General features: G+C 40.5%; 1 protein-coding gene across 1 annotated transcript in view; it reads right to left on the reverse strand.

Moving 5' to 3' along the window:
• Window positions 1-932: 932 nt before the first annotated feature.
• The window catches only part of C3H11orf53 (chromosome 3 C11orf53 homolog), a 40,653-nt gene continuing 16,417 nt past the window's right edge, over window positions 933-25,168 (reverse strand). The window contains exons 3-5 of the mRNA XM_012950664.2: window positions 5,053-5,095; window positions 2,243-2,520; window positions 933-1,593 (exon numbers count right to left, since the gene is read on the reverse strand). Coding sequence (XP_012806118.2) covers window positions 1,192-1,593; window positions 2,243-2,520; window positions 5,053-5,095 — 723 coding nt within the window. The 3' untranslated portion in view covers window positions 933-1,191. The remainder of the gene's footprint in view (window positions 1,594-2,242; window positions 2,521-5,052; window positions 5,096-25,168) is intronic.

Consider the following 25,168-nt stretch of genomic DNA (forward strand, 5'->3'; position numbering starts at 1 on the left):
TTCAGCTTCCAGAAGTCAAGAGGGTCCACAGGGGTCTGAGAAGTGTGAGAAGGAAGTAAAGAAAGGATAGTGACAAAAGAAAAGAGGAAGAACAGAGGCCTTGATTAGTTCATCTTCAGTCAATGTCTGTGCAGGACATTTATAATGGCCTACAGATAGCCACATTGCTTTGTGGGGATTAGTCTGGGCTTGGCAAAGAAGGCCACACCAATTACTTTTATATAAGACAGATTCATGTTTCAGATGTGATTTTCTTCATCTGTACATAGCAGGAGCTGTGTATCTCTGATCAATAAGCCTGTGAGGCCTTCCTTCACAGAACTGGAGATGTGTGTGGAGCTGTTGCCTTGTACTTGCCATGGTGTCCTCTCCCAAGCCTCATTGTGCCTTGGTGTTCTGTGGTCTGTTGCTTGTGAACAGTTAAGCCTTTCCTTCTGTGTTTTCTTTACAAGGCACAAGGTTGTTACTTGATCACATCATGCACACTGTACTCAGTAGGGTTATTCCATTAAGCAGTCACAGTTTAGTTTAATTGACGCTGTCATGGGTCAGAGAAAACTTTTGGTCTATTTTGGGTGGCTACAATAAGTTTTGGACATCCTGGATAAAATTTCGTGTTTATAAAACCAGTCTCCTGTCCTCATCCTATTTTATTGACAACAAAACATTTATATCTGGCGCTATATATTTTTTTAAGTAGGCCTTTATAAGTCCCTATAAAGAAGGAAATGTATATAACACTTTTCTCTTTAAAGTCACATGGCATAAAATGAGATTTGTTTTATGTGCTCCAAACTATATTACATCCTTTCCTCTATTCTTTTGCTTAATACACATAGTTTACAAGTAATGAAAATTAGACAGGAAACGCATATGTTTTATGATGTGCATAAACTTTTTAATGTAATATAAGAAAACTCATCAGTGCCAAAAACATGCTTCAAATATAACAGAAGATTCAGAGTATAGAGGTTTATCAAAGTTCCAAAAAACACCTCATTGTAAGGCAGTCTGGCTAGAATGCAATCCAAGATAGAGTGGGTAAGCGTGGAAAGAAATCCCATTGTCCATTAGCAAAGGGAAGCGCTGTGGCTTACAGTGAGCACTCAGGTCTGGATGAGCCAGCACACCCCCAAGAATCTGTGGGCTACAGAACTTAACGAAGAGTGCAGGAGTCCTCTGGTCCACCCTTCAGTAAGCTCTGCGGCATTCATATGACCCCCAGGTCATGCTCCCATCTTCTTTCATCCAAGGTGAAGGGTCATGAAGGGAAGAAGTGTCTGAGCCCTCCTCTAGGGAGAGGGGCACCACCTTGGGAGGCAGGTCACTGGACACTGTCATGAAAGGAGTGAAGGGGTAGGGAGGCGGGGTGGGGTACCCTGGTGTGTGGTGTAGATCCTCCAGCGCATGCAGGGAGTAGGATTGAGCTCCAGCAAGCGAGGACCCCCAGCCACTGCTCCTGTGTGGAGTGCTGCTTCCTGACTCCAGCTGGGAGAGGCAACTCGTGCTAGGTGGCAAGGTCTGGAGGGCATCAGTAGACACAGGGTCTGGCTGGCTGAGAACATCAGGTACAGTCTGCTCCCAGGAGTCTCTCTGAGGAGAATGGCAAGGTCACAGGGGTAATTCATTAGCAGATGCTCTGTGGATGGATACAGGAAAGCCAGTGGACCATAGCCTCCAGATCAGCCCTTGGTTCCTTTCTGCTGCTGCAGAAGCCCGCCCACTGTGCCACTTTACCCTCTGGTATTTTGTCCTGGTCAGGAAACTTTGGTTTCCTTTCTGTTGCGGGACGAGTGCCTCAAGCATCTCTGGTACTAGAATAACCTTCACAAGTAGGGAAGGTCAGCATCTTGTCCCTTTGTGGGAGGAGCAGACCTCCAATCACATAAGTATTCCTTCCCTAAGGGCCAGAGGAGACCTGCGCTAATGGGTTGGAAGCATTTGGCAAAATCAGCATACAATGGTAACAAAATTCGTGTCATAAAACCCTGCAGTTTTCCTGGTTCAAATGCCTAAGATACCCACTTGCTGTTATGGTTACTATAATCTCTGAGCAGCACTCTCTCAGAAGTGTCCTGGCAGAGTGGGCCTGACTTGGCATCTCCAAGCGTGGGGAGCGCAGCCTCGGGGGTGGGGTTCTCCAGGTGAGCGAGGCTCTCCTGGCTTCCCCCTGGTTTTTCAGCGCGCAGGCTGATCAGATCCGCAGGAGCCTGGGCCTCCCGTTCCTCCCTGCGGTACTCACGAGCACAAAGTGCGCGGGGTCGCTGGCGAAGGGCGGCAGGAGCGGCGGCAGGGCGGAGGCGCTGAACAGCGAGCCTGGCGCGCGGTAGTCTCCGTACGGCTCCGCCAGGAAGGACTCGAGCAGGGCGCTGTGGCTCTGCCCCGCGGAAGACTCGCAGGCGAGCGGCTTCGGCACGCCAGAGGTGTAGACGTCATTTGAGAACGATTTACTGCCGTGGAAGTCTGAGTCGGACAGGAAAGATCTCCTGACGCCATAGTAACTTGACATGACCGGTGAGCCTGAGGCCAAATGGAGAGAAAATCAATCAATCAATCAATAAATAAAGAGGACAAAAATTTCCTCCCAGGAAAGTCAGGGAATCTCTTTTACCCCGCATCACTATGTGTGAAATGGTGCTGCTAACACACGAGTTAACATCACGTAACACAAATAGCTTGACAGGCACAACCATCTTCCTGCACCCCTGCTTTTGCAATGGACAGACCTAAAGTTCACCTTGGAGCTGGAGAGATGGCTCAGGGTTAACAGGGGTTTGCTTGTAAGGTTCGTTCTAGCTTTAGGGATGACCTCATTTAAAGAATACGGTAATTTATCCTTCACTCAGGCAACATACATTTACCATATATCTTCTCAGGTGGCAGATACTGTACTAGGAAGCGATTTGGATTAAAGAGATAAGTCAATGGATTCTCTGGAATTTACATTTTACCCAGCTAAGCATCTCCTCACAGCTTCCGAGTACAGTCCCCAACACAGGACTGCTTCCAAGAGGCTGTTTATCGGGTTCTTATCGGCGATTCTGACCTCTAGATGATTCCACCTCGAGTCAGGGGTAGATGGTCTTTTAATTCTTTAACATGGTGTCTTGAATCTAGCAGCCATCAATAAATGGGCTTTGAGACAACGTGGAGAAGCCACGAGCTTTTCTGGCCCCCACAATCCTCGTGTGATTTGCTGCCCCCTTGTGCCCACACATCTCACCAGGACACCGCAAGCTGAGGAAGAACGTTTCCCTTAGAGGAAAGAACTGCAACACTAATGAAACGGTTTCAGAAGAGAGTATGTGTGTTTTCTGAACACTTCCTGACCCTGCCGTAGCAGGACATGCACGTCCAATTAGAATGTTTGGGGGCACAGATTCCAGTCTGTATAAGTGATGATTTCAATATTCCTCCGGATGAAGGTGTGGCTTAGTTGAGAGACCACGAGAGAGCTGAGCTTGGGAGAAGATGCAGGTTATCTACCTTTAAGGTTATTTACCTTTTCCCAACTGCTGTGGAGGCCTTCTGAGTGCCATTGCTTCCCACTCCCATCCTTGTTGGAGGTGACCCCTCCTCTTTGTTATCATGACTTTGGCCCCTCCCACACGATAGGAATTTAATACTGTGCCTATCAGTGTTTCCCCTTCCACACTATCTTCCCAGTCGGCCTGCAAGCTTCTAGGTGGCAGATCAGGATTTACACATTGTCTGTAAAGCCAGAAGTAGAACATTATTTTCAACCTGACATGTAAATTTATTCAGTCAGAGGAGGCAATCAAATTCCCCACTGAAACCCCGAACATGCTTCTCCAGACTCCGCTTTCATTTCACATTCACTAACTTCCAATCTGCTTGTACATTTGAACTCTGCAGCTTCAATTTTAATTATGAGCAAACTTCCCTGGGAGAGACCTCTGTATAAATAAAAGTCCGCACAGAAATAAATAAGATTCTGCTTCATGTCATGAATTCATATTGAAAGGAGTGGTGAAGACTGAGGGGCAAGGTGGATAGGTAAACAAGGCTTCTTGTAGGCTATTGTATTTATATTTCCAGTTTCAAAGTATAAACAGTAATGAAGAAAAAACTCTCTCCTCCCTTAGGCATATCTAATTCTCCTTATTAAGAGAAAGGGAGGAAATTCTAAGTGGAAGAACAGACGCAACTAGGTTCCAGTGGCAGTAAATATGGTATGGAAACACAGTGTAAAGACGCTGGTACATATAGAAGCCTCACTAGCCCTTGCTCCGTTCTCCATGCAGTTTGGAAAGGGCGAAAGCCCTCCTGAGGAGGAGAGCTGTGTGTACAAGGGTGCCCACCACTATTATCAGGAGCGTTCCTTTCACATCCCCACAGGAGGGTTGAGTGAAGGTATGAGACTAAAATGCGTACCACATACTAAACAAGGTGGGCGACACACCAAGAGCACCCGAGTGGTACGTCCTGCCCTACGGTTCCCAGCCCATTCTGTGCAAAGCAAGTACATCACCTGCCAGACATGGTGTTGGAACTGCAGGTGTTCTGACGATAGACCAAAGGCCTAGTACTGCCTTTTTCTAAAAGCTTCTGTTAGGCAAGGGATCAAAAGGCTGCCTTCAAATCACAATGGATTTTGAGTTGAAGAATGATTGATTAAAGTTTATCTTCACTGAATGTATTTTTGAAAATGGCTACTTTGGGACTAGAGAGATGGCTCAGTTGTTAAGGTGCTTGCCTGCAAAGGATAACAACCTGGGTTCGATTCTCCAGTATTCACATAAAGCCCGGTGCATCTGGAGTTCGTTTGCAGTGGCTGGAGCCCCTGCCATTCCCATTCTATCTTTCTGCTTGCAAATAATAAATAAATAACATATTTTAAAAATGGCTATTTTGAAGAAGAAAAGACATGAAAGTAATGTGAGGCAATTATTTAAAAAAAAATTGGAAGCCCGTGGCTACAGATCTGGCACAGCATGCTCCAGACTCTGGCTTTGGTTTATCTCCCACACTGCAAAACAACAACAACAACAACAAATATCCAACGCTGAGTTCCAGCTTAGGAGGACTCACCTGGCATCTGGACGAATGGGGGCTGGGAGGGACTGACACTGCCCTGGAAGGCAAACAGAATGCAGGTGTTGGCTCTGTTAGTTACACAACTGAATTCAATTAAAAAATTAAGAATATGTTTCCCTACCTTTATTTTCTGATACTCAGAAATACTCCTTGAAGAGTTGGGCTGAAGGATGGGCAGAAGTAATGGAGAGTGGATATTTGAGTACTATGGAATGAGGTTTTACAAGAACCAGAGGGAAATAAAACTTTTAGATTCTGGTAAACATGTCAACAAAGACTGTCTAGATGAGACATAATAATGTTTTATTATGTCAATGCCCTCATAGTCCTATAGACCATCAAGAATTAGAACTTATAGAAGCTTGTTCTAACACCCACTTGATGCTTAAATTCTCCCTATGTACTGTCACCTCGCATATAATATACAATGACAGCATATCTCTCCCTCTCTCCCTCCCTCCCTCTCTCCTTCCCTCCCCCCCCTTCTCTCTCTCTCTTTCTCTCTCTCTCTCCCTCCCTCTCTTTCCCTTGGGATTTATGATGGCTGTAAAGTAGACTGAAAAGAATATCTTTTCTTCATATCTCTTGGCTCATATAGAATAAGTTTAAATCTTGTTTTCTGTAGAGTTTTTCAAATATTTGAAGATAACAGTTTCACAGCTGTCTTCTTACCATATTTTTATCTGCAAAGCAAATATGATAGCCTGCGTGGCCTAAATAATACTTTAGTTCACAGTTCTTGGAGGTCATGGCTTGGTTCTCGATCAGGTCTCTTTCTAGTTGCAGAAGGCTGGCTTCTCATTATGTTTTTATGTGAGCGACACGCAGACATCATTTCTACTGTATCTCTCATGTCCTAATTATGCTTATGTCTCTGTCTCCAAATCCCATTACATCAGAGATAAGGGCTACAACAAATGAATTTTGAGAACACAACCATCCAATCCATAGCCTTAATCTTGAATCCTGTACTCCAAGTAAGATATCACTCAAGTACTTGGAGGCAGCGTTGTGTCTAAGAGTTAGGACTGTAGAACCAGCATGTCTGTGCTTGAACTGTAGCTCTGCCTCACTAGCTATGGCATCTTGGACACTTGACCATGAAATGAGAGCATGGTTGTGGAACACATAGAATAGATTGTGCTGGCACAGAGTAGGCAGTATATACTACTTAGCCACTGTTATATAAGTTCCTTCTTATATGTGCAGAATTTTTCCAAGTCCGCCATAGCTGCCTAAAATCATAGATATTACTGAACTCTATATTATATTTTCCTCATACATACATGGTATAACAAAGTTTAATTTGTAAATTTGGCACAAAAAGACATTGACAATAATAGGTACCATCATCACCATCATCATATATTACAATAAAATTGCTGGCATTGCTACCCTTGCTCTTTGGAACCATGGTTAAGTAAAATAAGAGTGCTGATCTGATAACCAAGTTGATCTGATAGCCAAGAAGTCTTTGGGGATTGAACCCAGGGCCTTGTGCATGCTAGGCAAGCACTCTTCCAACATCCCAGCCCTAATGGGAAGCCTTGTGAGTGACTGATGTTCAGGAAGCATTAGTTGCATGACTTTACTGGAAAAAGTAGGACTCATGTCCTGAGCCAGCAGAGACTTTATCAGTCTACTCAGTATGAAACAAAATTTATGAATTTTTGTTTCAGAAAATTTCCATTGAATGTTTTCAAAGTGCAGTTGGCTGTGGGTAACTGAAACTAGAAAATGAAACCATGACTAAAAGATGAGGGATTATTGTAGCATGAATTATTTTTGAGACAGGGTCTTAGGAGATAGCCCAAGCTGGTCTTGAATTCATAATCCTTCTGCCCCTGCCTCTAGAATGCTGGAATTACATGCATGTACCACTATACTCAACTAAGTTAAATATTAAGTGGCAAAAAAGAAGTCCTGGGCATGTAAGTGGTCAGAAGTGGGTGCAGATGGTCTGTGCCTGGGCACATTTTTCCATGCAACCAGGGCCTGTGCTTTCCAGAGTTTTACTGACTGGCTCTGTGTGATGAAGTCTCTCATAGAACTGTGCTGAACCCTAATACCTTCCGGTGTCAGTCTCAGGCCTCATGTCCAGAAAGAGTAAGGTGTGGTGGGGCAGTAGCTGTCCCGGGTGCGGCTCAGAGAGATTCTACTGTTCTCCCACCCTCTGATTCTGCTTCCTTTAAGCTGATCTGGCTGTGCTGGGGCAGGATGAAGGCATCTAGGTATGTTGAGTCTTAGACTACTACAACTGTAAAACTCATTCCAAGCTGCTCTGGAGCAAAACAAGTGGTGAAAACAGAGAAGGAAGTTAGGAACCATCAGCACACAGTTCTTTGGACATGAGCTCAAAACTTCAGTTGATGCCCTGACCTTTCTGACTTCAGAACCTGTTCCATAACTTCTGAAGCAACATTGTATTCTCACTCAGCAGCCATCATCAGCTTGGCTTGGATTCAGCCCAGGCTGTGTACAAGGTACTGTGTACAGTACAGACGCATACCCGTCCTCCTTCTCTAATTCTGCTGTAAACACTCTCGTTTTCCCATCTACCATCCCCGATCTCTAACATTTTATACAATGTCTCCTCCATTTTCTGCCCAGGTTTAATAATTACTATAGAACTATCAGTAGGGTTCTATAACAAACCTCATCACAATTGCCAGCCTAGTTGATTTTGTTTATTGCTTGACCAAAATGAAGCCTCTTGTGTTCTTTTTCCCTATCTGCTCTCACCCTTTATGGCAATTATACACTACTTCCATCCTTTATGGTTAGTCATAAAACTTTATTATGGAGAGTTACCAAGGACTACAAAGAATATCTTAATTCTCCCACTGAAATACAAGCACCTAGGGACATTAACTCTTACAACTCTTCTAATATGTTATTTTCATATACATTAGCTGGTGTTTAAAATATTTTTATGTATGAGAAAGAAAGAGAGAGAGAGAGAGAGAGAGAGAGAAATAGAATGGACAGTCCATGACCTCTTGCAGCAAATAAACTCCAGATGCATGTACCACTTTGTAGGCCTGGCTTTATATGAGTACTGGAAAATCAAACCTGTACTTGGGCCTGGGCCAGCTATCTCCCTTGTCCAATCAGCCTGTTTTTAAATAACTAAGCCCTCACAACTTATACATAATTATGTTAATTAAAATCTAATAATATTTGCTTGTATGTTTATCATTTTCTTGGCTTAATCTTCTCCAAAATTTCTACATTAATTACATTTTTTTCTGAAATAATTCTTTAGCATATTCCTTAAATGCAGATGGTATTTGTGCCAATCATTTCAGGCTTTATTTATCTGAAAATATGCTTTATTTTGACTTTGTTTTCTCTAGATAATGTTGTTGGGTTTATAATCATAGCTTTATGGTATTTATTCTCTCAGTACTTGGAAGGTATCAGGTCTTTGGCTTCCATGGTTACTGTTAAGAAGTCAGCTATTAATCTTCCAGTTATTATTTGTGGCAATCTTTTCTTTCTGATTATTATTGTTATTTTTTATTAGTTATGTACGCAGTGCATACAGTCATGTTTGTACCATTGTTAGCCTCCTCCTTGTCCTCCCCCTCCACAGGGACCCTCCTCGTTGGGGAATATGGGAAGTGCATTGTGGGGTTAGCCATCAGTTATGGGAAAGAGGCAATGTCTCTGTACATAATGACCCAACATGTGGCTCTAACATTCTTTCCATCCCCTCTTCTGCAAATTTCCCTGAGCCATGTTGGGTTCATTTTAGGTCTGCTTCAGTGATGAGGTCTTGGGAGCCTCTGTGTCTCTGGATATCTGGTTTGGTAGGAGTTGAGTGTTCTCTGTGTCTATCTCCTTCACCCTTGTGCTGGCACCAGGTTCACCAAGGAAGCAGCACTCTTGCTCATTTCCCCAATTACTCTTAGTTTCAGGTGGGGCCCTTCTGAGGTGTGATGGGCTGGTTCTCTCAGAATCTGTGTCTGTCTGAAAAAGAGAAGCATATTCTCCAATGGAGAGTGAAGTTAACTCCAATGGGATAAACTTTGTTTTTTTTTTAGAGAGAATTTAATAGGTGTAGGCCCTCTTGTAGCCCACTGTTGGTGGGAGCTTGATAATGGAGAGTGGGCTCATGTTTGGATATGGTTCTGACTTGTTCCCCAGCTCCAGTGTGGGTTCCATTCCACTGAGCAGATAAGTTCGCCAAATCAAGAACAGGTGGTTTCCCACCATGGCTATGTGTCACTATTGTGTTTGTGTGAGCATTGAGTTAAGTTGTTTGCTGCTGAGTATCTTAGACCATGAGTTGCTTGGACAGATGTTGGTCATTTTCTCCCACTCATGAAGCATCTTCTGTCACTAGAGGAGCTAACTGTCTGAGGACTGGCTCTCTTCCAGAGTCCAGTCAGGTCACTCCATGTTACATACCAACAGAATATGGTGTCTTCAGCAGTAGAGTATTACCAATAACCTTTGTTAGGTCATCAAGTGCTCTGACAGAAATCTGTCTTCTTTTGGAACACCTTGTAGGTCTCTCTGATCAACAGCTCATTGTGGATGTTAGCCACATGCTGGTATTGGGAGTTGCAGGTCAGCACCCAAGAAGAGAAGGAAGAAAAAGATAAGTAACATAAGAGAGAGAGAGAAACAGAAACAGGAGAAGATTAAGGTCAGTCTTCATACTCTTTCCAGGGCCTTGTGATTCAGGTGTTCCCTCTAAGGGCCTGATGAAGGTACCACCATTTAGTCTGTCTTTTAGAATGTAGAATTTTATGGTACCATTACATTTTGGTCCAGTTTTGTGACCCCCACCCACACACTTACCCTCCCCTCCCAACCCACCAACCGCATTGTCTGGTCCTTGAAATGCTTATTAGGTATGTCAGCATCTCGGGTAGATTCAGGTTAGGAGCCATAGATGAGTGAGACTATGCCGCGGTTATCTTTTGTGATTGGGTGAGTTCACTGAGAATGATCTGTTCCAGATTTGATCATTTTTCTTCACATTTCATTTTGTCATTTTTCCTTACTGCTGTGTAGAATTCCATCTCGTAGATATACCACACCTTGGTTATCCATTTGTCTAATGAAGGTCATCTGGGTTGATTCCAGCTCTTAGCTATTATGAATTGAGCAGCTATAAACATGGTTGAGCAAATCTCTCTGAACTGAGGCATGGAACTTTTAGGATAAATGCCCAGTAAGGGAATAACTGGGTCTGTTGGTAACTCTATAGTCAACCTTTTTGGGAGTCGCCATATTGCTTTCCAAGTTGTACCATCTTACATTCCCACCAACAGTGGATGAGGGTTCCTATTTCTCCACATCCTCACCAGCATTTATTTTCATTTGTTTTTTAATGTTTGCTCCCCTTACTGGGGTAAGGTGGAATCTCATCATTGTTTTAATTTGCATTTCCCTGATGATTAGGGATGATGAACATTTTCTTAAGTGTGTGTTTGCCATTTGTATTTCTTTCTTTGAGAATGGCCTGTCCAGTTCTTTGCCACATTTTGTGAGCGGGTCGTTTGACTTTTTATTGTTTAGGTGTTTTGAGTTCTTTGTAGATTCTAGAAATTAGGCCTATGTCAGTTGGATAGCCAGCAAATATTTTTTTCCTTTCTGTAGGCAATCTATTGGCTCTGCTTATTATATGTTTATCTGTGAAGAAACTTTTCAGCTTCATGAGAAACCAATGATTGAGTGCTTATTTAAGATCCTGTGCTACTGGGGTGTTGCTCAGGAAGTCTTTTCCCATTCCTACATCATGGAAGGTTGGTTTATATCTTTCTGATTATTTTTAACATACTTCTTTTGTCATTAAAGCTTTTAAAGATTATCTCACTTTATCTAGATGTAGACTAAATTTCTTTAGACTTATGCTATTTGGTATACAATGTGCTTCATGTATCTGGGTATTCAGGTCTTTCACCTGTTCTGGAAAAATTTAAACCATCATCTCTTCACATATTACCTTATCTCTAGTGTCCCTATTATATCCTTCTGAGACTGCTTAGATATATTTCAGAGCTTTTACTTTTACCCTCTATATTATGTAATCATAGTCTCTCTTTGTTTTTTCCTATATCCATGATTCTGTGCTCTTTATTGTTGCTATAAATTTCTTTAAATCTATGTGTACTTCAATAATTCTTCAATGTAATTTGCTTCTGAACTTCTTCATTGGGTTTCTATATCAATGATTTTGTATTTTTAAATTCTGATCAACTCTATTATTAAAGTCTACTTGAAAATTTTTATTATATTCTTGTTAGCTTCTTATCAGATAAATTAGTATATGCATTGTGTTTGGTAATTTTAATGTCTTAAAGTTTGGGAATTTATTTATTACTCATACTGGCTCAGTCACAATGGGTTGCTTCTTCATGCATGCATGACCTTTGATGGAGGCTCCTATCTTGTTGACTATTGTCTATGAAAAGGCAGGGTCATAAATTACATTTATTTTCCTCATGAAGACTTATGTTTATATGTCTTGGGAGCCAGATTCATCCACATTGCTGAACTTTATCATTCAGTCCTCAGGATTCATTAAGCTCCTGACCTTGGTGATCTCTCAAGAACCATTCTTCACACACAAAACCACTTTGGATACTTGTCTGCAGTGAATGCCCCCTTTGGAAGATCATCTTTTTATCTGCTAACGCCTTAATACCTGTCAAACCTTATCCCCACCTCACATGTTGACCCTGTCTTCCTACTTTCAACATCTGACAGTTCCCTTACCTTTTATCTGGCTCAGTAGCTCACTACAATTTATTTTACAAAGGACCCTATTTTGTTGTGGGAGAGTTCTCCAGACCACCTAGCATCCCAGGATTGAACACCTAAGCAATGAACCTAGATGTAGATACTTTCCTATGTTTAAGCAGCACAAAAGCTGTTATCTCTCCATGATTTCAAACACTTTCCAGCAGAGTTCAATTGTAATCCAAGAAAGTCATAAGCAGTTATGTGTAGTACTTTTACAGATACAAATATTACCACCACTATGTATTGTTTTATTTAACTCTCACAACAATCCCAGAGGAAAAGGAGTGTTATTCTCATTTGACTGACTCTGGGCTGAGACACTGGAGAAACACACTGAGGAAGCTCCCTTCTAGAAAGGTTTGGTGCAGTGGTGGCAAGGAAGCGGAACCAACCAGATCTCTGACTCCAGAGCCTATTTCTTAGCAACCACAGCTTACTGCCAATAAGTTAAATAATTTGGAAACAGCAGTAAAAATATCATAGTTTTAGAAACATTTAGTATAAAAGCCTTAAAGACAATTAGAGAGATCATATAATTATATACATGCTGACAGAAACATCAATTGAAATTGGGTAGATTACTCCTTTGAGATATCTGCATGTAATGTATGCGTCCAGGGTATATATGCACACACACAAGGAGATACACACACACACACACACACACACACACACATATATATATATAATCTTTCAAGTTATATTCTATTTTGTAGAAGGCCACATACATTGAGGTATAATTTACATATAATAAAATTAAGAAATTCTAACCATACAATTTAAAGCATTTTAACAAATTTTGAACTCTTGTGACCAAGTACCAGATTCATGTTACAGACATTTTATTAATTATTTTGCAGTTATAATTGGTGTTGTCCCCTATGTGGGGACCAGAAAACTATTTAGATGAATTAACATAAAATCAGCAATTAACACTTCTTAAGTTCATTTCTTAGTCCAAATGGTTTATGTGGGACTGGGGAGGATTCCACTAGACAGATTTCAGAGCTATTATTTACTTTTCTATCCCTTTCTTAGATTTTATAGGTTGCAAGAGAATGGCCTCATTCAGACATGCTTTCTTTCCCCATGTGGAGGGAAAACTCACTCCTATTAGTCCATGTTCAACATATTGTATCCACAGTTATTCTAATACTACTAATCCTTCAGAAATAACACTGAAATTACTATTTAAGAGTCCCTAGCTTTTGACCATACAAGACAGTATATAATTTTAATTTTGCATACTGCAAACAACAGGATCCTGCAATGCCAGGTAGCCAAATTTAGAGGTTTAGATTTGAATGAAATTTGCCAGTCTGCAACTTCCTGTAGCAAGCAGAGTAGCCTCACAGCTGCCCCAAAAGCCCCCCATGAAAATGAGTTAATTTGAACTAATAGATCACCAAGGTAGTAAATTGATAAGATTAGGAGTTTCCTTTGAATACATTTATTACCATTTTTATGACCCTATAATATTTTTAGGTGCCAACCTTGTTGAAGGAATATACTAAGGTACTGGCACTACTTTTTATATTGCTGAGTCATTTTTTAAAAAAAATTGAATTACCTAGGTGAGAAAGTATTTCTTTAAACTTAAAGATACTGTTATTAATGCTTAAATAGTAATAATCATGGCCATTTGTGAGTAGGTGATATCTCCAAGGAATCATAAAACTTCATACATTTAATTTCTCATTATCATTATATCTATGGTTAGGAGGCAGGTAGATCTGATGATATTACATTGAAATTTATAGCATAGCATTTTAATATCTGAATCAAGATTCACCATAGGTCATATGATTGTCAGCCAATGTCGGAATGAACATAAAGTTATGCTGTTGTTAGCACACGTGGTCATTAAATTGATACCACTGTTAGATTGGGACATTTTCTTCTCAGAAAAAAATGGGCATAAAGAATCAAGTGAATAAGTTAATGTGATAAGTCCATAATAGGAGAGGCTTTTTCTTTGGTGTCAAATCTTACATGGTGCCTGTACTCCCAGTCATATTCCAATAAATCTTACTACTTCTTCAAAGTTTGAAACAGGTTTTGACTTTCACACTGTTGCTCTGAGTTATACATTTAATCAAAACAGAAAAAAAAAAAACTCCATAATAAAAACTCCAGGGGCTGGAGAGATGGCTTAGCGGTTAAGCGCTTGCCTGTGAAGCCTAAGGACCCCGGTTCGAGGCTCGGTTCCCCAGGTCCCACGTTAGCCAGATGCACAAGGGGGTGCACGCGTCTGGAGTTCGTTTGCAGAGGCTGGAAGCCCTGGCCCACCCATTCTCTCTCTCTTCCTCTATCTGTCTTTCTCTCTGTGTCTGTCGCTCTCAAATAAATAAATAAAAAATTAAAAAAAATTATTAAAAAAAAACTCCAGGGATAAGCATGTATTATTTGCCAAGTGCTTTATATAATGTCATCTTGGTAGAAAGTAGATATGTTATCTCAGTTTTACAAAAGAAGATATCAAGAATAGGAGAAGTTATATACCTCCCAAATTAACCAGCCAGTAAATAAGACAATTATTCTTTAGACTCAAGCTTCCCCAGAATCACTTTTCTTTAACCTGTCCAGGACATTGTAAGCAATTTCTCTCTCTTGATTCCTCAACTGAACCATGAGATTTATTGGCCACAGCTGATGTGGAAGGACAGCATTGGAAAAAAATGCAATCTATTACTCAGATTAGAACCTACTTAAGGAGGCCAACATCTGTGGATAATTAAATAGGGACACACTTTTTTTTTTCAGTGCTTGCCTTCACGAAGTAGAGTCATTTCTCCACAGAACACTGAATTTAGGATGACTTTGTGACTTAATAAAATATGGCCAATGTGAAAGTTTAAGAGCCTAGACCTCAAGGAGATTTGAAGCTTTCTTCACTTGCTGCCTTTTGACCTCCTTATAAGGAAGTGGGCCTAACCTCCCGAATGATGAGAGGCTGTGGTGTGGTGCTCCTGCCAACAGCTAGCAGCAACTACCAAAGGCGTCAAGGAAAGTTGTTTTGGGCCATCCAGGCCTCCAACATCAGCTAAATCCAACCATAGGAGGAATCCCTGGGAAATATCAGAGGAACTTCCAACTGGCATGCAAAACTTTGAGTAATGATAATCTCAATTGTTTTAGACTATTAAGATCAGGCAGTTTCTTATGCAGCAATAAGCATCAGATACAGACCTGCCCAGGAAAAAGTAGCTTGTGATAGAGAGCAAGAGCTTCTGAGTTATCCATGCTCTACAAATTGGAAGTCAAAAATTAGGCCAGTGACTATATGGAGGATTTGAATTGAGTACCAAACACAGAACACAGAGAGGAACAAGGAAGCCTCCAAGTGTGAGAACTTTCATGAAGCACATACCGGGGAGGGAGAGCATAGCTTTTCTTCATGGAATAATAAGCAAGTTGGTTTGCTGGCGGGAAAAGTTTTACTTTGTTGATTAAATATCCCATGTGACTACTGTATTCTAGGATAGTAGTAATGCAAAGAAACACAAATACAATTTGTCTGCAGAAATACAAAGAAGAATAAAACATGGATTCTGTAATCAGTATATTATAGATATATAAATATGGAAAATTTTCATAAATGTGGATATAACTAGTATAATAATTAAAATACTATTCAAGATTGATGCAACAAGCATTTCTCAATACCTAGTTCATGTTAGGCTATATGTCAGGCATTGTGTCTTATTTTTAATGACAACTAATTCTTGTGCATTTTATATTTTGTGTAGTGTGCTTAGTGACTTACATGCATTGACCTCATCAGATCCTCACCATGAGTCGCTGGAATGGAGTGTTACAATGTATCATCTCTGTAAATTAGATACCCTAAAGGACCTGTCCAAGGTCACAAACCTAGTATGTGACACAGCATGGGTTTTAATCTAGATCTATAATTTGGTATAGGCCTTGAATTTATGGTGATCCTCCTACCTCTGTCTCCCAAGTACTGGGATTAAAGGCATGCACCACCATGCCCATCTTGAGTCTACTTTTGAAGGATGTTAGGAAAGTAGTAAGCAGCTAGGATAAAGATGTATTGTCATGGGGAAAACCAAAGATTTAGACGTGTGGAATAGCATGTCAAAGGCATAGAGATGGATGTGTGAAGGTAGGCGATCTGATGAGATGCTGGAGGGAAATGCAGGGCTGGACTTAGGAGGGGTTTCTGGAGCGATGCTTAGGAGTTGGACTTTGACCACTAGTGTCCAGTGGTTCTTCAGAAGCTTCTTATCAGTGTAGGTAAGGTGAAAGCAGTGTTATAAAAAACTGACTCTGATGCTAAAAGGTTATGTCTGGAATAGTTGAAGAGGTGAGTGTATGCACTGTTGCAGGTTCATAAAGACACAATGTTGAGAGCCAGGAAGGATTTCAGGAGGCTGGCAGGTAGCATTTCTGTCTACATCTGTTTGGAATCCTTTTATTTTTATTTATTTATATTTGCTTTTAGAAGTAGGGTTTCACTTTAGCCCAGACTGACCTGGAATTTACTATGTAGTCTCAGGGTGGCCTCAAACTCTTGGCAATCTTCCTATCTTTGCCTCCCAAGTGCTGGGATGCAAGGTGTGCACCACTCTTTAGAGGATGGATTTGGAGGGCTGATTTATGGCCATAGGTGCTAAGGGACACTGGCCATCTGTCTGGGCCACCGTACAGTTCCCCAGGATCACTCTCTATTTTCTTCATCATTGAGAGTCCTTTCATTGATGTCTGCATGTTCAAAAGGTGCTGGAATTTCTCCCTCACACTGCCTTGCTTGGAAAGTTTAAAAAAATTGCAAAATTCTTTAATGATTTCATTTAATGGTACATTGTGTAGGAATATTGAAAAAAATATCCTTAATAAACATTTCCTTGCATTTATAAAGCTTTGGCTATGGAGGACTTATCTCACACCGGAAGAGCTGGCACCGTTTTGTGCAGCTTGTCCTCACTATCCCAAGCCTGGGCAGCAACAGGGACTATGTGCTTTTAATAGAAAAGTATTAAGTGATTTACTTAAGGTTTTCAAATGTATAGAGGTAAAGTGAAGACTGAAAGTGATGTTCAAGGTTTCTCTGAGGGAAGAGAAATTACTATGAAAACATGAACTTTTTTTTTATAATAGTGGTTATATTTATATAACATACACCAAGAATTATTATCTTGTCAATGTACCAACTTGGTATGTCTTAGTCTGTCTCTAATATAACATTAGAGCCAATATCTATGAGAATGCATAAGCAACTGAATATGGTTGGCCTTGGGATGTATAACAAGTGAGTAGTGGAGACTTCCACAGACTTTTATGTTAAACTTTGTTCTTTTGCTTTATAGGCTTTGATTCTGTTTGAATTTTCACAACATATTTCTTTTTTAAATTTTTTGTTTATTTTTATTTATTTGAGGGCAACAGACAGAGAAAGAAGGAGAGGAGAGAAGAGGAGAGAGAGAGAGAGAGAGAGAGAGAGAGAGAGAGAGAGAGAGAGGGAGAGAGAGGGAGAGAGAGAGAGAATGGGTACACCAGGGCCTCCAGCCACTGCAAATGAACTCCAGATGCATGTGCCACCTTGTGCAGGTGGCTTACATGGGTCCTGGGGAATCGACCTTCGAACTGGGGTCCTTAGGCTTCACAGGCAAGCACTTAACCACTAAGCCATCTCTCCAGCCCACACATTCCTTTTCTTTTTATGAAGTCAACTAGTTAATAAAAATTAAAAATGGATGCTCAGACTTATATCTTTATTGTTAATCTCAACTTTTAAAAAACTTATGATTCCAAGTATCTTAAACTTTTGGGATATGAGCTATTTTATGTCTTTTGGAAAGCTCATATTCCAACTTCCTGACAGTTTCTTGAATTTTTTATTTTAACAACTCTCCTGCTTGGCACAAAATTATGTCCAGGCTGTCTCAGTGAGAAAGTGATTGCAGTTGCCTGAGTTACAAAATGAAACATATTTTTGTACCCCTGGCTCTTGGTGTGCCTTCGGAATGCTATTTGTATTTATGTAGCTCAGTTAGAACAACAAGAGCCACCAGGATGCACTTTGGTCAGAACAGAATCTGCAGAGCTTCAGTCCTGCCAGATGGTCTTGCCATGGTTGTTTTGTTGCAAAACTGATTATTTTTGCAAGCTGCAAGGAAGAATTCACCACCAGGACTGATTTTAAATTTCATGACATTTAAAACAAAAACCTTCAGAACCAATAGAACAGCTGAAAAAATAAGTTCCTTGTGAAAGGTTCACTTTTATTATTATTTAAAAATATTCTGCAATTGTGCAGGAGCAGGTGGCTGGGTGTGGATCACAGAAAGCCCTGGAAATGTGGTTCAGTTCTCTAAATAGGGCAGGACAGTGGGCTAATTAAAGTCAGACAATGGGCCATTTGGAAAGCCTTAGAAAATAAAGCATTCTTTCAAATGAAGATCATGTATATAGTGTGTATCCTTGAATTCAAACAAATGGCATTTTTACTTTATAAGACATTGCCTGCTCAGAAAAATGTTTTCCTTTTTTGATTATTTCAGGGCACATGAAGGGGGTTAGTCAACAATGTTAACAAGCAGTATGCAAAGTAAGGCACCTCAAGAATGAGCAAAAGTTGTAGAGGAGACACTATTGTGTTAGACACAGAATCCCCTTTTTTAGTCACTTGAAATAATTATAGGTAGTTAGAAATGGGTTCTTCTGGCAATTCAGAAAAAACTAGTATGATCAAATGACATTTATTTATTTTTAAAATGTGGTATTTCTAAACACTTTAGTAACCAAACATCTAAGGAAACATACTTCTTAAAATATAAGAAAATATATAGCAAATGATAAACATAAAAAAATAGTGGATCAGGAAAGTATACACTCACCATTCAATGACCATTTGTTTTGTCCAAGCCAACAGGATATTAATACCCACAAAATGCATTGTGGGATGGGGTCATTTTATGAGTTGAAAAGATAAATTCTGGTTATGGTTGATTTTAGGAAATCAGAGACAGACACGAACGTTTTCTGAAATAGCCATGACACTGATACTTGTTTTATATGCTATGTTTGTAGAGCCTGGGGTGCTTTGGTCTGAAGCTTGTGCTCTTTTCACCACTGAGCCACATGCCATCTCTGTGTTGTGTGCTCAGATGATGAGACTAGGCAATCATCAATGTGATTTCTTCCTTGAATTTATATATGGGCAACCCCATAATCCTAAGGCATAAGTAATGAATTTGTAAATTTACACTCAGTTACTGCTTCTTTTGGTCTTGCATTGTTGGTTAACACAACCATTAGAATAACAAAGAGAATTAATGCAGTGTATAGATTGCTGGAGTTTTAGCAGGTTTGGAGGAATAAACCTTGATTAAAACTAGATCTCTAGATTAGGGAAAGATTTTATCTATCTTTCAGCATGGAGTACCAGGGAATGAGAGCAGTGGTGGTTTACATCTCCCTGTCTTCCCTCATATTTCCATCAGAAGGTAAGGTAAAAGTAGGTTGCCTTTCTCTTTCCTCAGTGGCTATTATATTTCTTAAGTATATAAGTAAAGCACTTTCATGTAAATAAACATGAGGGATTCTGGACAGTGTAATAGGAGAATATCAATGGAATGGATCACCAGGGAGAAAGAGCAGTTTCAAGAAACTTTCCTTAAGTGGGCAAAGTGCTATTCAGCCTCTAATCCCTGGAGTGAGCCACAGGATGCTAGTTCTCAGGTCAGAGTGGTAGTCACAAGATATCAGGACCTGAGCATAAGCTAGAAGAGAAGATCAGAGAGAAGTGGGTATGTGAGGCAAGCCCTAGAGATTTCTAGAAGAGAAAAAAAGGCTTCTCAAGGTCTGTGGATGGGTGGTATGATTTAATTATGGGTTGAGCATAGATGCTATACAGAGGGTGGGGCAATGGAGAGACCAGAAACAGGCAGTCTAGGAGGGATGGGAATGATTAAACAGTCTGTATTACAGCAGCACTTTCTGAGACTGAACTAGAAAAAGTTCTAGAAGGAAGTGAGAAACTGTGGTAGCAGATCTAGTTTCTTCTAGGGTGTCTTAGGAAAGGAAGATCTGGTTCTAGTTTGGACTGGGTGTGGCTTCCTCTGGACATGCTGAAATGACAGGTAGGGAGATACACATGTCACATTATGTCTGAAGTCTGAAGGCTGGTAGGAGGGTTGAACAGGAGGACCTGAAGCAACATGTCTACTCCAAAGCCCATCCTCCCTTGCTGTGAAAACATAAATTTAGGCAGACAATATAAGAGGTGAAAGACTTTGTAGCCCCATAAATCTGGACCACATCTAATCTACCTGATTCTCCTTTTGCTCATTTAGTTTTCTCTTGAGGCTTTTGGGATCTCATTGATACATGAAATATATTTTACAGTAGAGAAAACTCTTTGTAAGGTGCTTTGTGTATCAGGTGTAGTGTGATGTATGCAAGTGTACATGTGCTGATGTGGTGCTCTGTGCACTCACAGGGGAACAATGTGAGGTATGCCCTTCCATTGCTCATCTGCATATTTGTCTTTGTGGTTGAGTCTCTTGCTGGTCCTCAAGCTTACTGTTTGCCATCCCCAGTGATTCTGCATTCTGTGTTCCTCACAGGACTAGGGTGAAAGATGTGCATGGTCACACCCAGCTGTTTATATGGGTTTATAAGATTCAATCTCAAGCAGTTGCAGGCCCCTCTTCAGCCCTCATGTTTGCTCAGGAAGTGCAGTTAACTATGGATCCATCTCTCCAGATTTATTGTTATTATCATTATCATTATCATTATCATTGATTTTTGAGACAGGCCTCATGCAGCTTAGGCTGGCCTCCAACTCATTATGTAGCAGGGGTTTGCTATGGACACCTGATCCTAGCTGATTCTCTACTTTGTGAGTCCTGGGATTACAAGTATGTACCACCATATATTCTCAGCTATTTATTATTATTGTTACTATTTTTATCTTTTATTTATCCTGAAGAGACTGAACTGGTGGAAGTAGACTCAGGCCTGAAAGTTACCTCTACTATATCACTCATGCCAGTCTTTGACCAGATATTAGTATCAGGGCATTTGTGGCTCATGAAATTGTTCTTGTGCTTCATGTGAATTGTCTGCTCTCTGTTTTCATTGTCAACTCAATTTGAAAAATTCTCAGTTGAGTTACAGGAAAAAGGACCTACCTTTATCAGAAAACAGAAGCGATTTGGTTTAGCCTTGGAGATTAGGGGTTATAGTTTGGGGTGTCCATGGAAAGGGCCTATTTTGAGGTCTGAAGAGATCTGTTGAACCAGAAAGAGAAACAGCTGTGCCCAGTGGAGATAAGAGAACCCTCTGAGGATTGGTGAACACTGACTCAGCATACACTGCTCATAAGATCCCTTTACACTGGCAAATGTAGGCCTCAGAAAGTCACATCAGGCCAGTAAATGGGTAGCAAATCCTGATCAAAACGCCAGGACTTTTATTTCCTTCTTTCTGCCATTTGAAGTGAAATTTTTCATGAAATGGTAGCTTATGCTGGATTAAGTAAGAGTTTGTAATCTAAAAGTTGCTACGTCTCAAGACTTAGGACTTTAGAATTGAGAAGTTAGAATGATCCTAATGAAAGGCACTGAGATAGAACTTCTACTCTAGCCATTTTCAGGTTGCTGCTCTTAGTATCTGAGGTACACCTTGATGGCTGAAGGTGCGGCATATACACGTCATAGAATAATATTCAGCCATAAGGAAATTCTAACGTTTTTGGCAACACTGGTAGAATTGGCGTACATTATATTAAGTGAAGTAAGTCTGTCACAGAACAACAGCAACCACAGGTTCTTGGCCATGCCTGGAAAGCAAACAATTCCATCTCATAGAAGTTCAGGGTAGAAGAGTGGCTACATGATGTGGACTGCTGCTATGCTTTGTTCACCAGCTACAATGCTTTCACTCCCAAACTAATTAAGACAAATTATTGACCAAGAACTCCAGCAGACAGCATGGCACGACAATATGTGGGGAGAGGAAAGATGGAGACACATGGCTAAAATGTGCAGGATTGCTGCTGGACAGGAGGAGTCACTCACAAAGTCCTATAGCACAGTAGAATGACTGCCACCAGTAACAACGGATTATATATTCCATGGTAGCTAAAAAAGACTATCTTGAATGTTTCTGACAAAAAAGAAATGATAAAAGCCTGGGGGAGTAGGTATGCCAATCACTCTGATTTGATTATTATATGTTTGTATATGTATACTAAAGTATCACACTCAAATTCATAAGTATGTCTAATTATGTGCCAATTCAAATACAAAGATGACAAAATTTCAGGTTGCTAATCCTTGACTCTACCCTTTTGTTGTTTCATTCACTTTTAGCAAATAACCTTTTCTTACCTATAAACTTGTCCTCTAATATAATGGTTTGTTATATTTCTGCGATATCAGAATTTGTAGTAACAAGGATGAGAATGTCTGACTCTCAAGACGGTTCTCTCTAATCGAGTGCATGTCCATCTTTGGCACACCTTTCCTATGGTACTGATCAAGTGCTGCCATGTGTCAGGTACAAGAAAATCATGAAAGTTGCCATGTGCTGAGCATTAAGAACAAAGGCCAGTGTGCTAGGTGCTTTGCAGACATCACTTCACATCACTCACATGACCTTCTATGGGGGTTATTGCTGTTCTCATTTATATGGGAGTAAAACTGAGACTAAGAGAATTTAGGACCTTTTCTCACATTGGAGTCAGAGCATCTGAATCTGAAAGACAAACTCTTAGCTACTCTGCCACACTGCCACCCTTCCTTACGAGAAAAGCACAAATAGTAAGCCAATAGCCAACTGGGGGAGTTTTAAGAAAACAAACGTGCATGCATATGTGTATATATACATGTGTGTGGACATATGTGCGTGTGCATGCAAAGTCCAGAGGCTGACATTGGGAGTTATTGTCAGTCACTCTCCACTTTATTATTTGAGACAAGATCTTTCACTGAGCCTAGAGCTGACCACTTGGGATTTCCTGTCTCTACCTTTGCAGGGCTGGGTTTGCAGATTCACACCACCAGGGATGGGATTTTTATGTGGGCTCTAGGGATCCAAACTCAGGTTCTCATGCTTGTGTGGCAGGCACCTTACCTGCTGAGCCATCTCCCTATGCCCTAGAACTGAGTTTTGAAGGTCAGGCCTCCTGCTTCCTCTTTAATTCATCTTCAGAGTGTAGCCCAAGGTGCATCATCCTTCATGAGTCATCTTCCACTCACCATGCCATGCACTGCTCATGCCTGAACCCCAGTAGTGGTCACTGACCAGTTTAGGTAGTGTTCACTGATGGCCACAAAGCTATCATGGTATTTTAATGACTTACTTCACATAGTAGTCCTTCTCTCATACTGAACTGTACATTTTCACAGGTCAAAGGCTGTCTTATATCCCTTTGAATTCTCATCTGCATAGTTCCTTGCATATAGTAAGTATTTAATAACAACTGCATTGATTGAACACCTATCTGTGCCAAGCCCTTTGCAAATATTGTATTAGCTGTGACCTTTATGATAACCTCACAGAGTTTTAAAGCAAGGCTACATAATGTTACCATCAGTACACAGTTGACAGATGGCAGAGCTGGGATGGGAATTTAGATCACCTGGATCCGAAGCCTAAACTCTTCTCATGCTTTTTCCTGTCTTTAAAGGTGAACTTCAGTAAACCTAAATGCTGGAGGGTTTCAGGTAAATGAGATCACTTTAGCTCAAGGTTGCTCCAAATTAGGTACAAACTAGATTTTATAGATTCAGATATATTTTAAATTCCTAACAGTGAGATAGTCATATTTGAAATATGAATGACCAGTACAAAAAAATGGAGGAGTAGGATAAACTTTTTAAGAGCTGAGTCTTAAAAGTGAAATAAAGCCAGGCGTGGTAGTGCACACCTTTTATTCCAACACTCAGGAGGCAGAGGTAGGAGGATCACTGTGAGTTCAAGGCCACCCTGAGACTACATAGTAAATTACAGGTCAGCCAGGGCTAGAGTGAGACCCTACTTCAAAAGTAAAATGGAGGTCTGAAGAGATGGCTTAGCAGTTAAGATGTTTGCCTATAAAGCCTAAGGACCCAGGTTCAAGTCCCCAGGACCCATATAAGCCAGATGCACAAGGTGGGCTATGTATCTGGAGCTCATTTGTAGTGGCTAGAGAGCTTGGCAAGCCCATTCTCTCCCCCCTTTTTCCAATAAATTAAAAAATAGTTTTAAAAAAGTGAAGTACAAAGTTATAGTTCAAAGGGCATGAAGTCGACAGGCAGAGCTGGTCTAGAATTTTAGTGCACAGTTAATAAAACTGCAGTGTTAGGGATCTTATTAAATAAATACACTTTTTTTTCTGATATTATGACAGAAAAGTACCTATGTGAGATGACACATGCATGTGATTTGTATGTGCATATATATTGTGTGTTAAGTTGCATTGTTATAGTAAACATTTTATGAGCTACATGTAACCCATATATCTACATGTAAACCTCAAAATATACACGATAAATTATTTAAAAGTGACTAATGAGATGATAGGAAGATAGCTCAACTCTACTTTCTCCCCTTATGCATGTGTATGGGCACATGTATGTGTGGGAGTGTGTATGTTCATGTATATTCATATACGTGGAGGCCTTAGGTAGATGCTGGATATTTTCTTTAGTCTCTCTCCATCTTATTTTTAAGACATGGTTCACAATGATCCTAGATATTACCAATCAGGATCAACAAGCCAGCAAGCCATAGGGATCCTCTGGATCCTGCCTCCTACTGCTGGGATTATAGGCACGTAGGACTCCTGAGCCATTTCTCTAGTCCCTTCCACTCATATTGAAAAGGAAATCAGTTTCCCAAAACCACTTATAACCAGCCATAATGAGATTCACAGACTAAGTAGCAATTTTTCTTTGGGGAAGTAGGGATATCTCAATTGTGTTTTCAAGGGTGTCCAAAAAGTTGAGATGACATAATGTACAGTTTCCAGTTATGGATTTTTTCCTTAATACTTCACAAGAAATCCAGATGCAAATCACAGATCTGGACATCACAGTGGTAAATGAAGTATGCATGTGATTGGTAGAACAGATCAGCAGCTGGGTAGGGAACTAAACAAATCTCCAGCTAGCAGTCCCATGGAAAGACAGTTACTAGGAACTAGTTAGCCAGTGGACATCTGTTCTGCAGTTAGTTTTTCCACCTCTTGCCAAAGATCAAACATTTCCAATGACTCCATGCCATAAAGGCACTCATTTGCCTTCTGTTCCTCCAAAAATTTCCTTCAGATATGGGCTGCTGCCATGCATCATTCCGCTACTTAGAGTATTTTCACTCCAAAAATAAGACAAATTAT

The sequence above is a fragment of the Jaculus jaculus genome, chromosome 3 (genome assembly GCF_020740685.1).
Source record: "Jaculus jaculus isolate mJacJac1 chromosome 3, mJacJac1.mat.Y.cur, whole genome shotgun sequence".
Taxonomy (NCBI): domain Eukaryota; kingdom Metazoa; phylum Chordata; class Mammalia; order Rodentia; family Dipodidae; genus Jaculus; species Jaculus jaculus.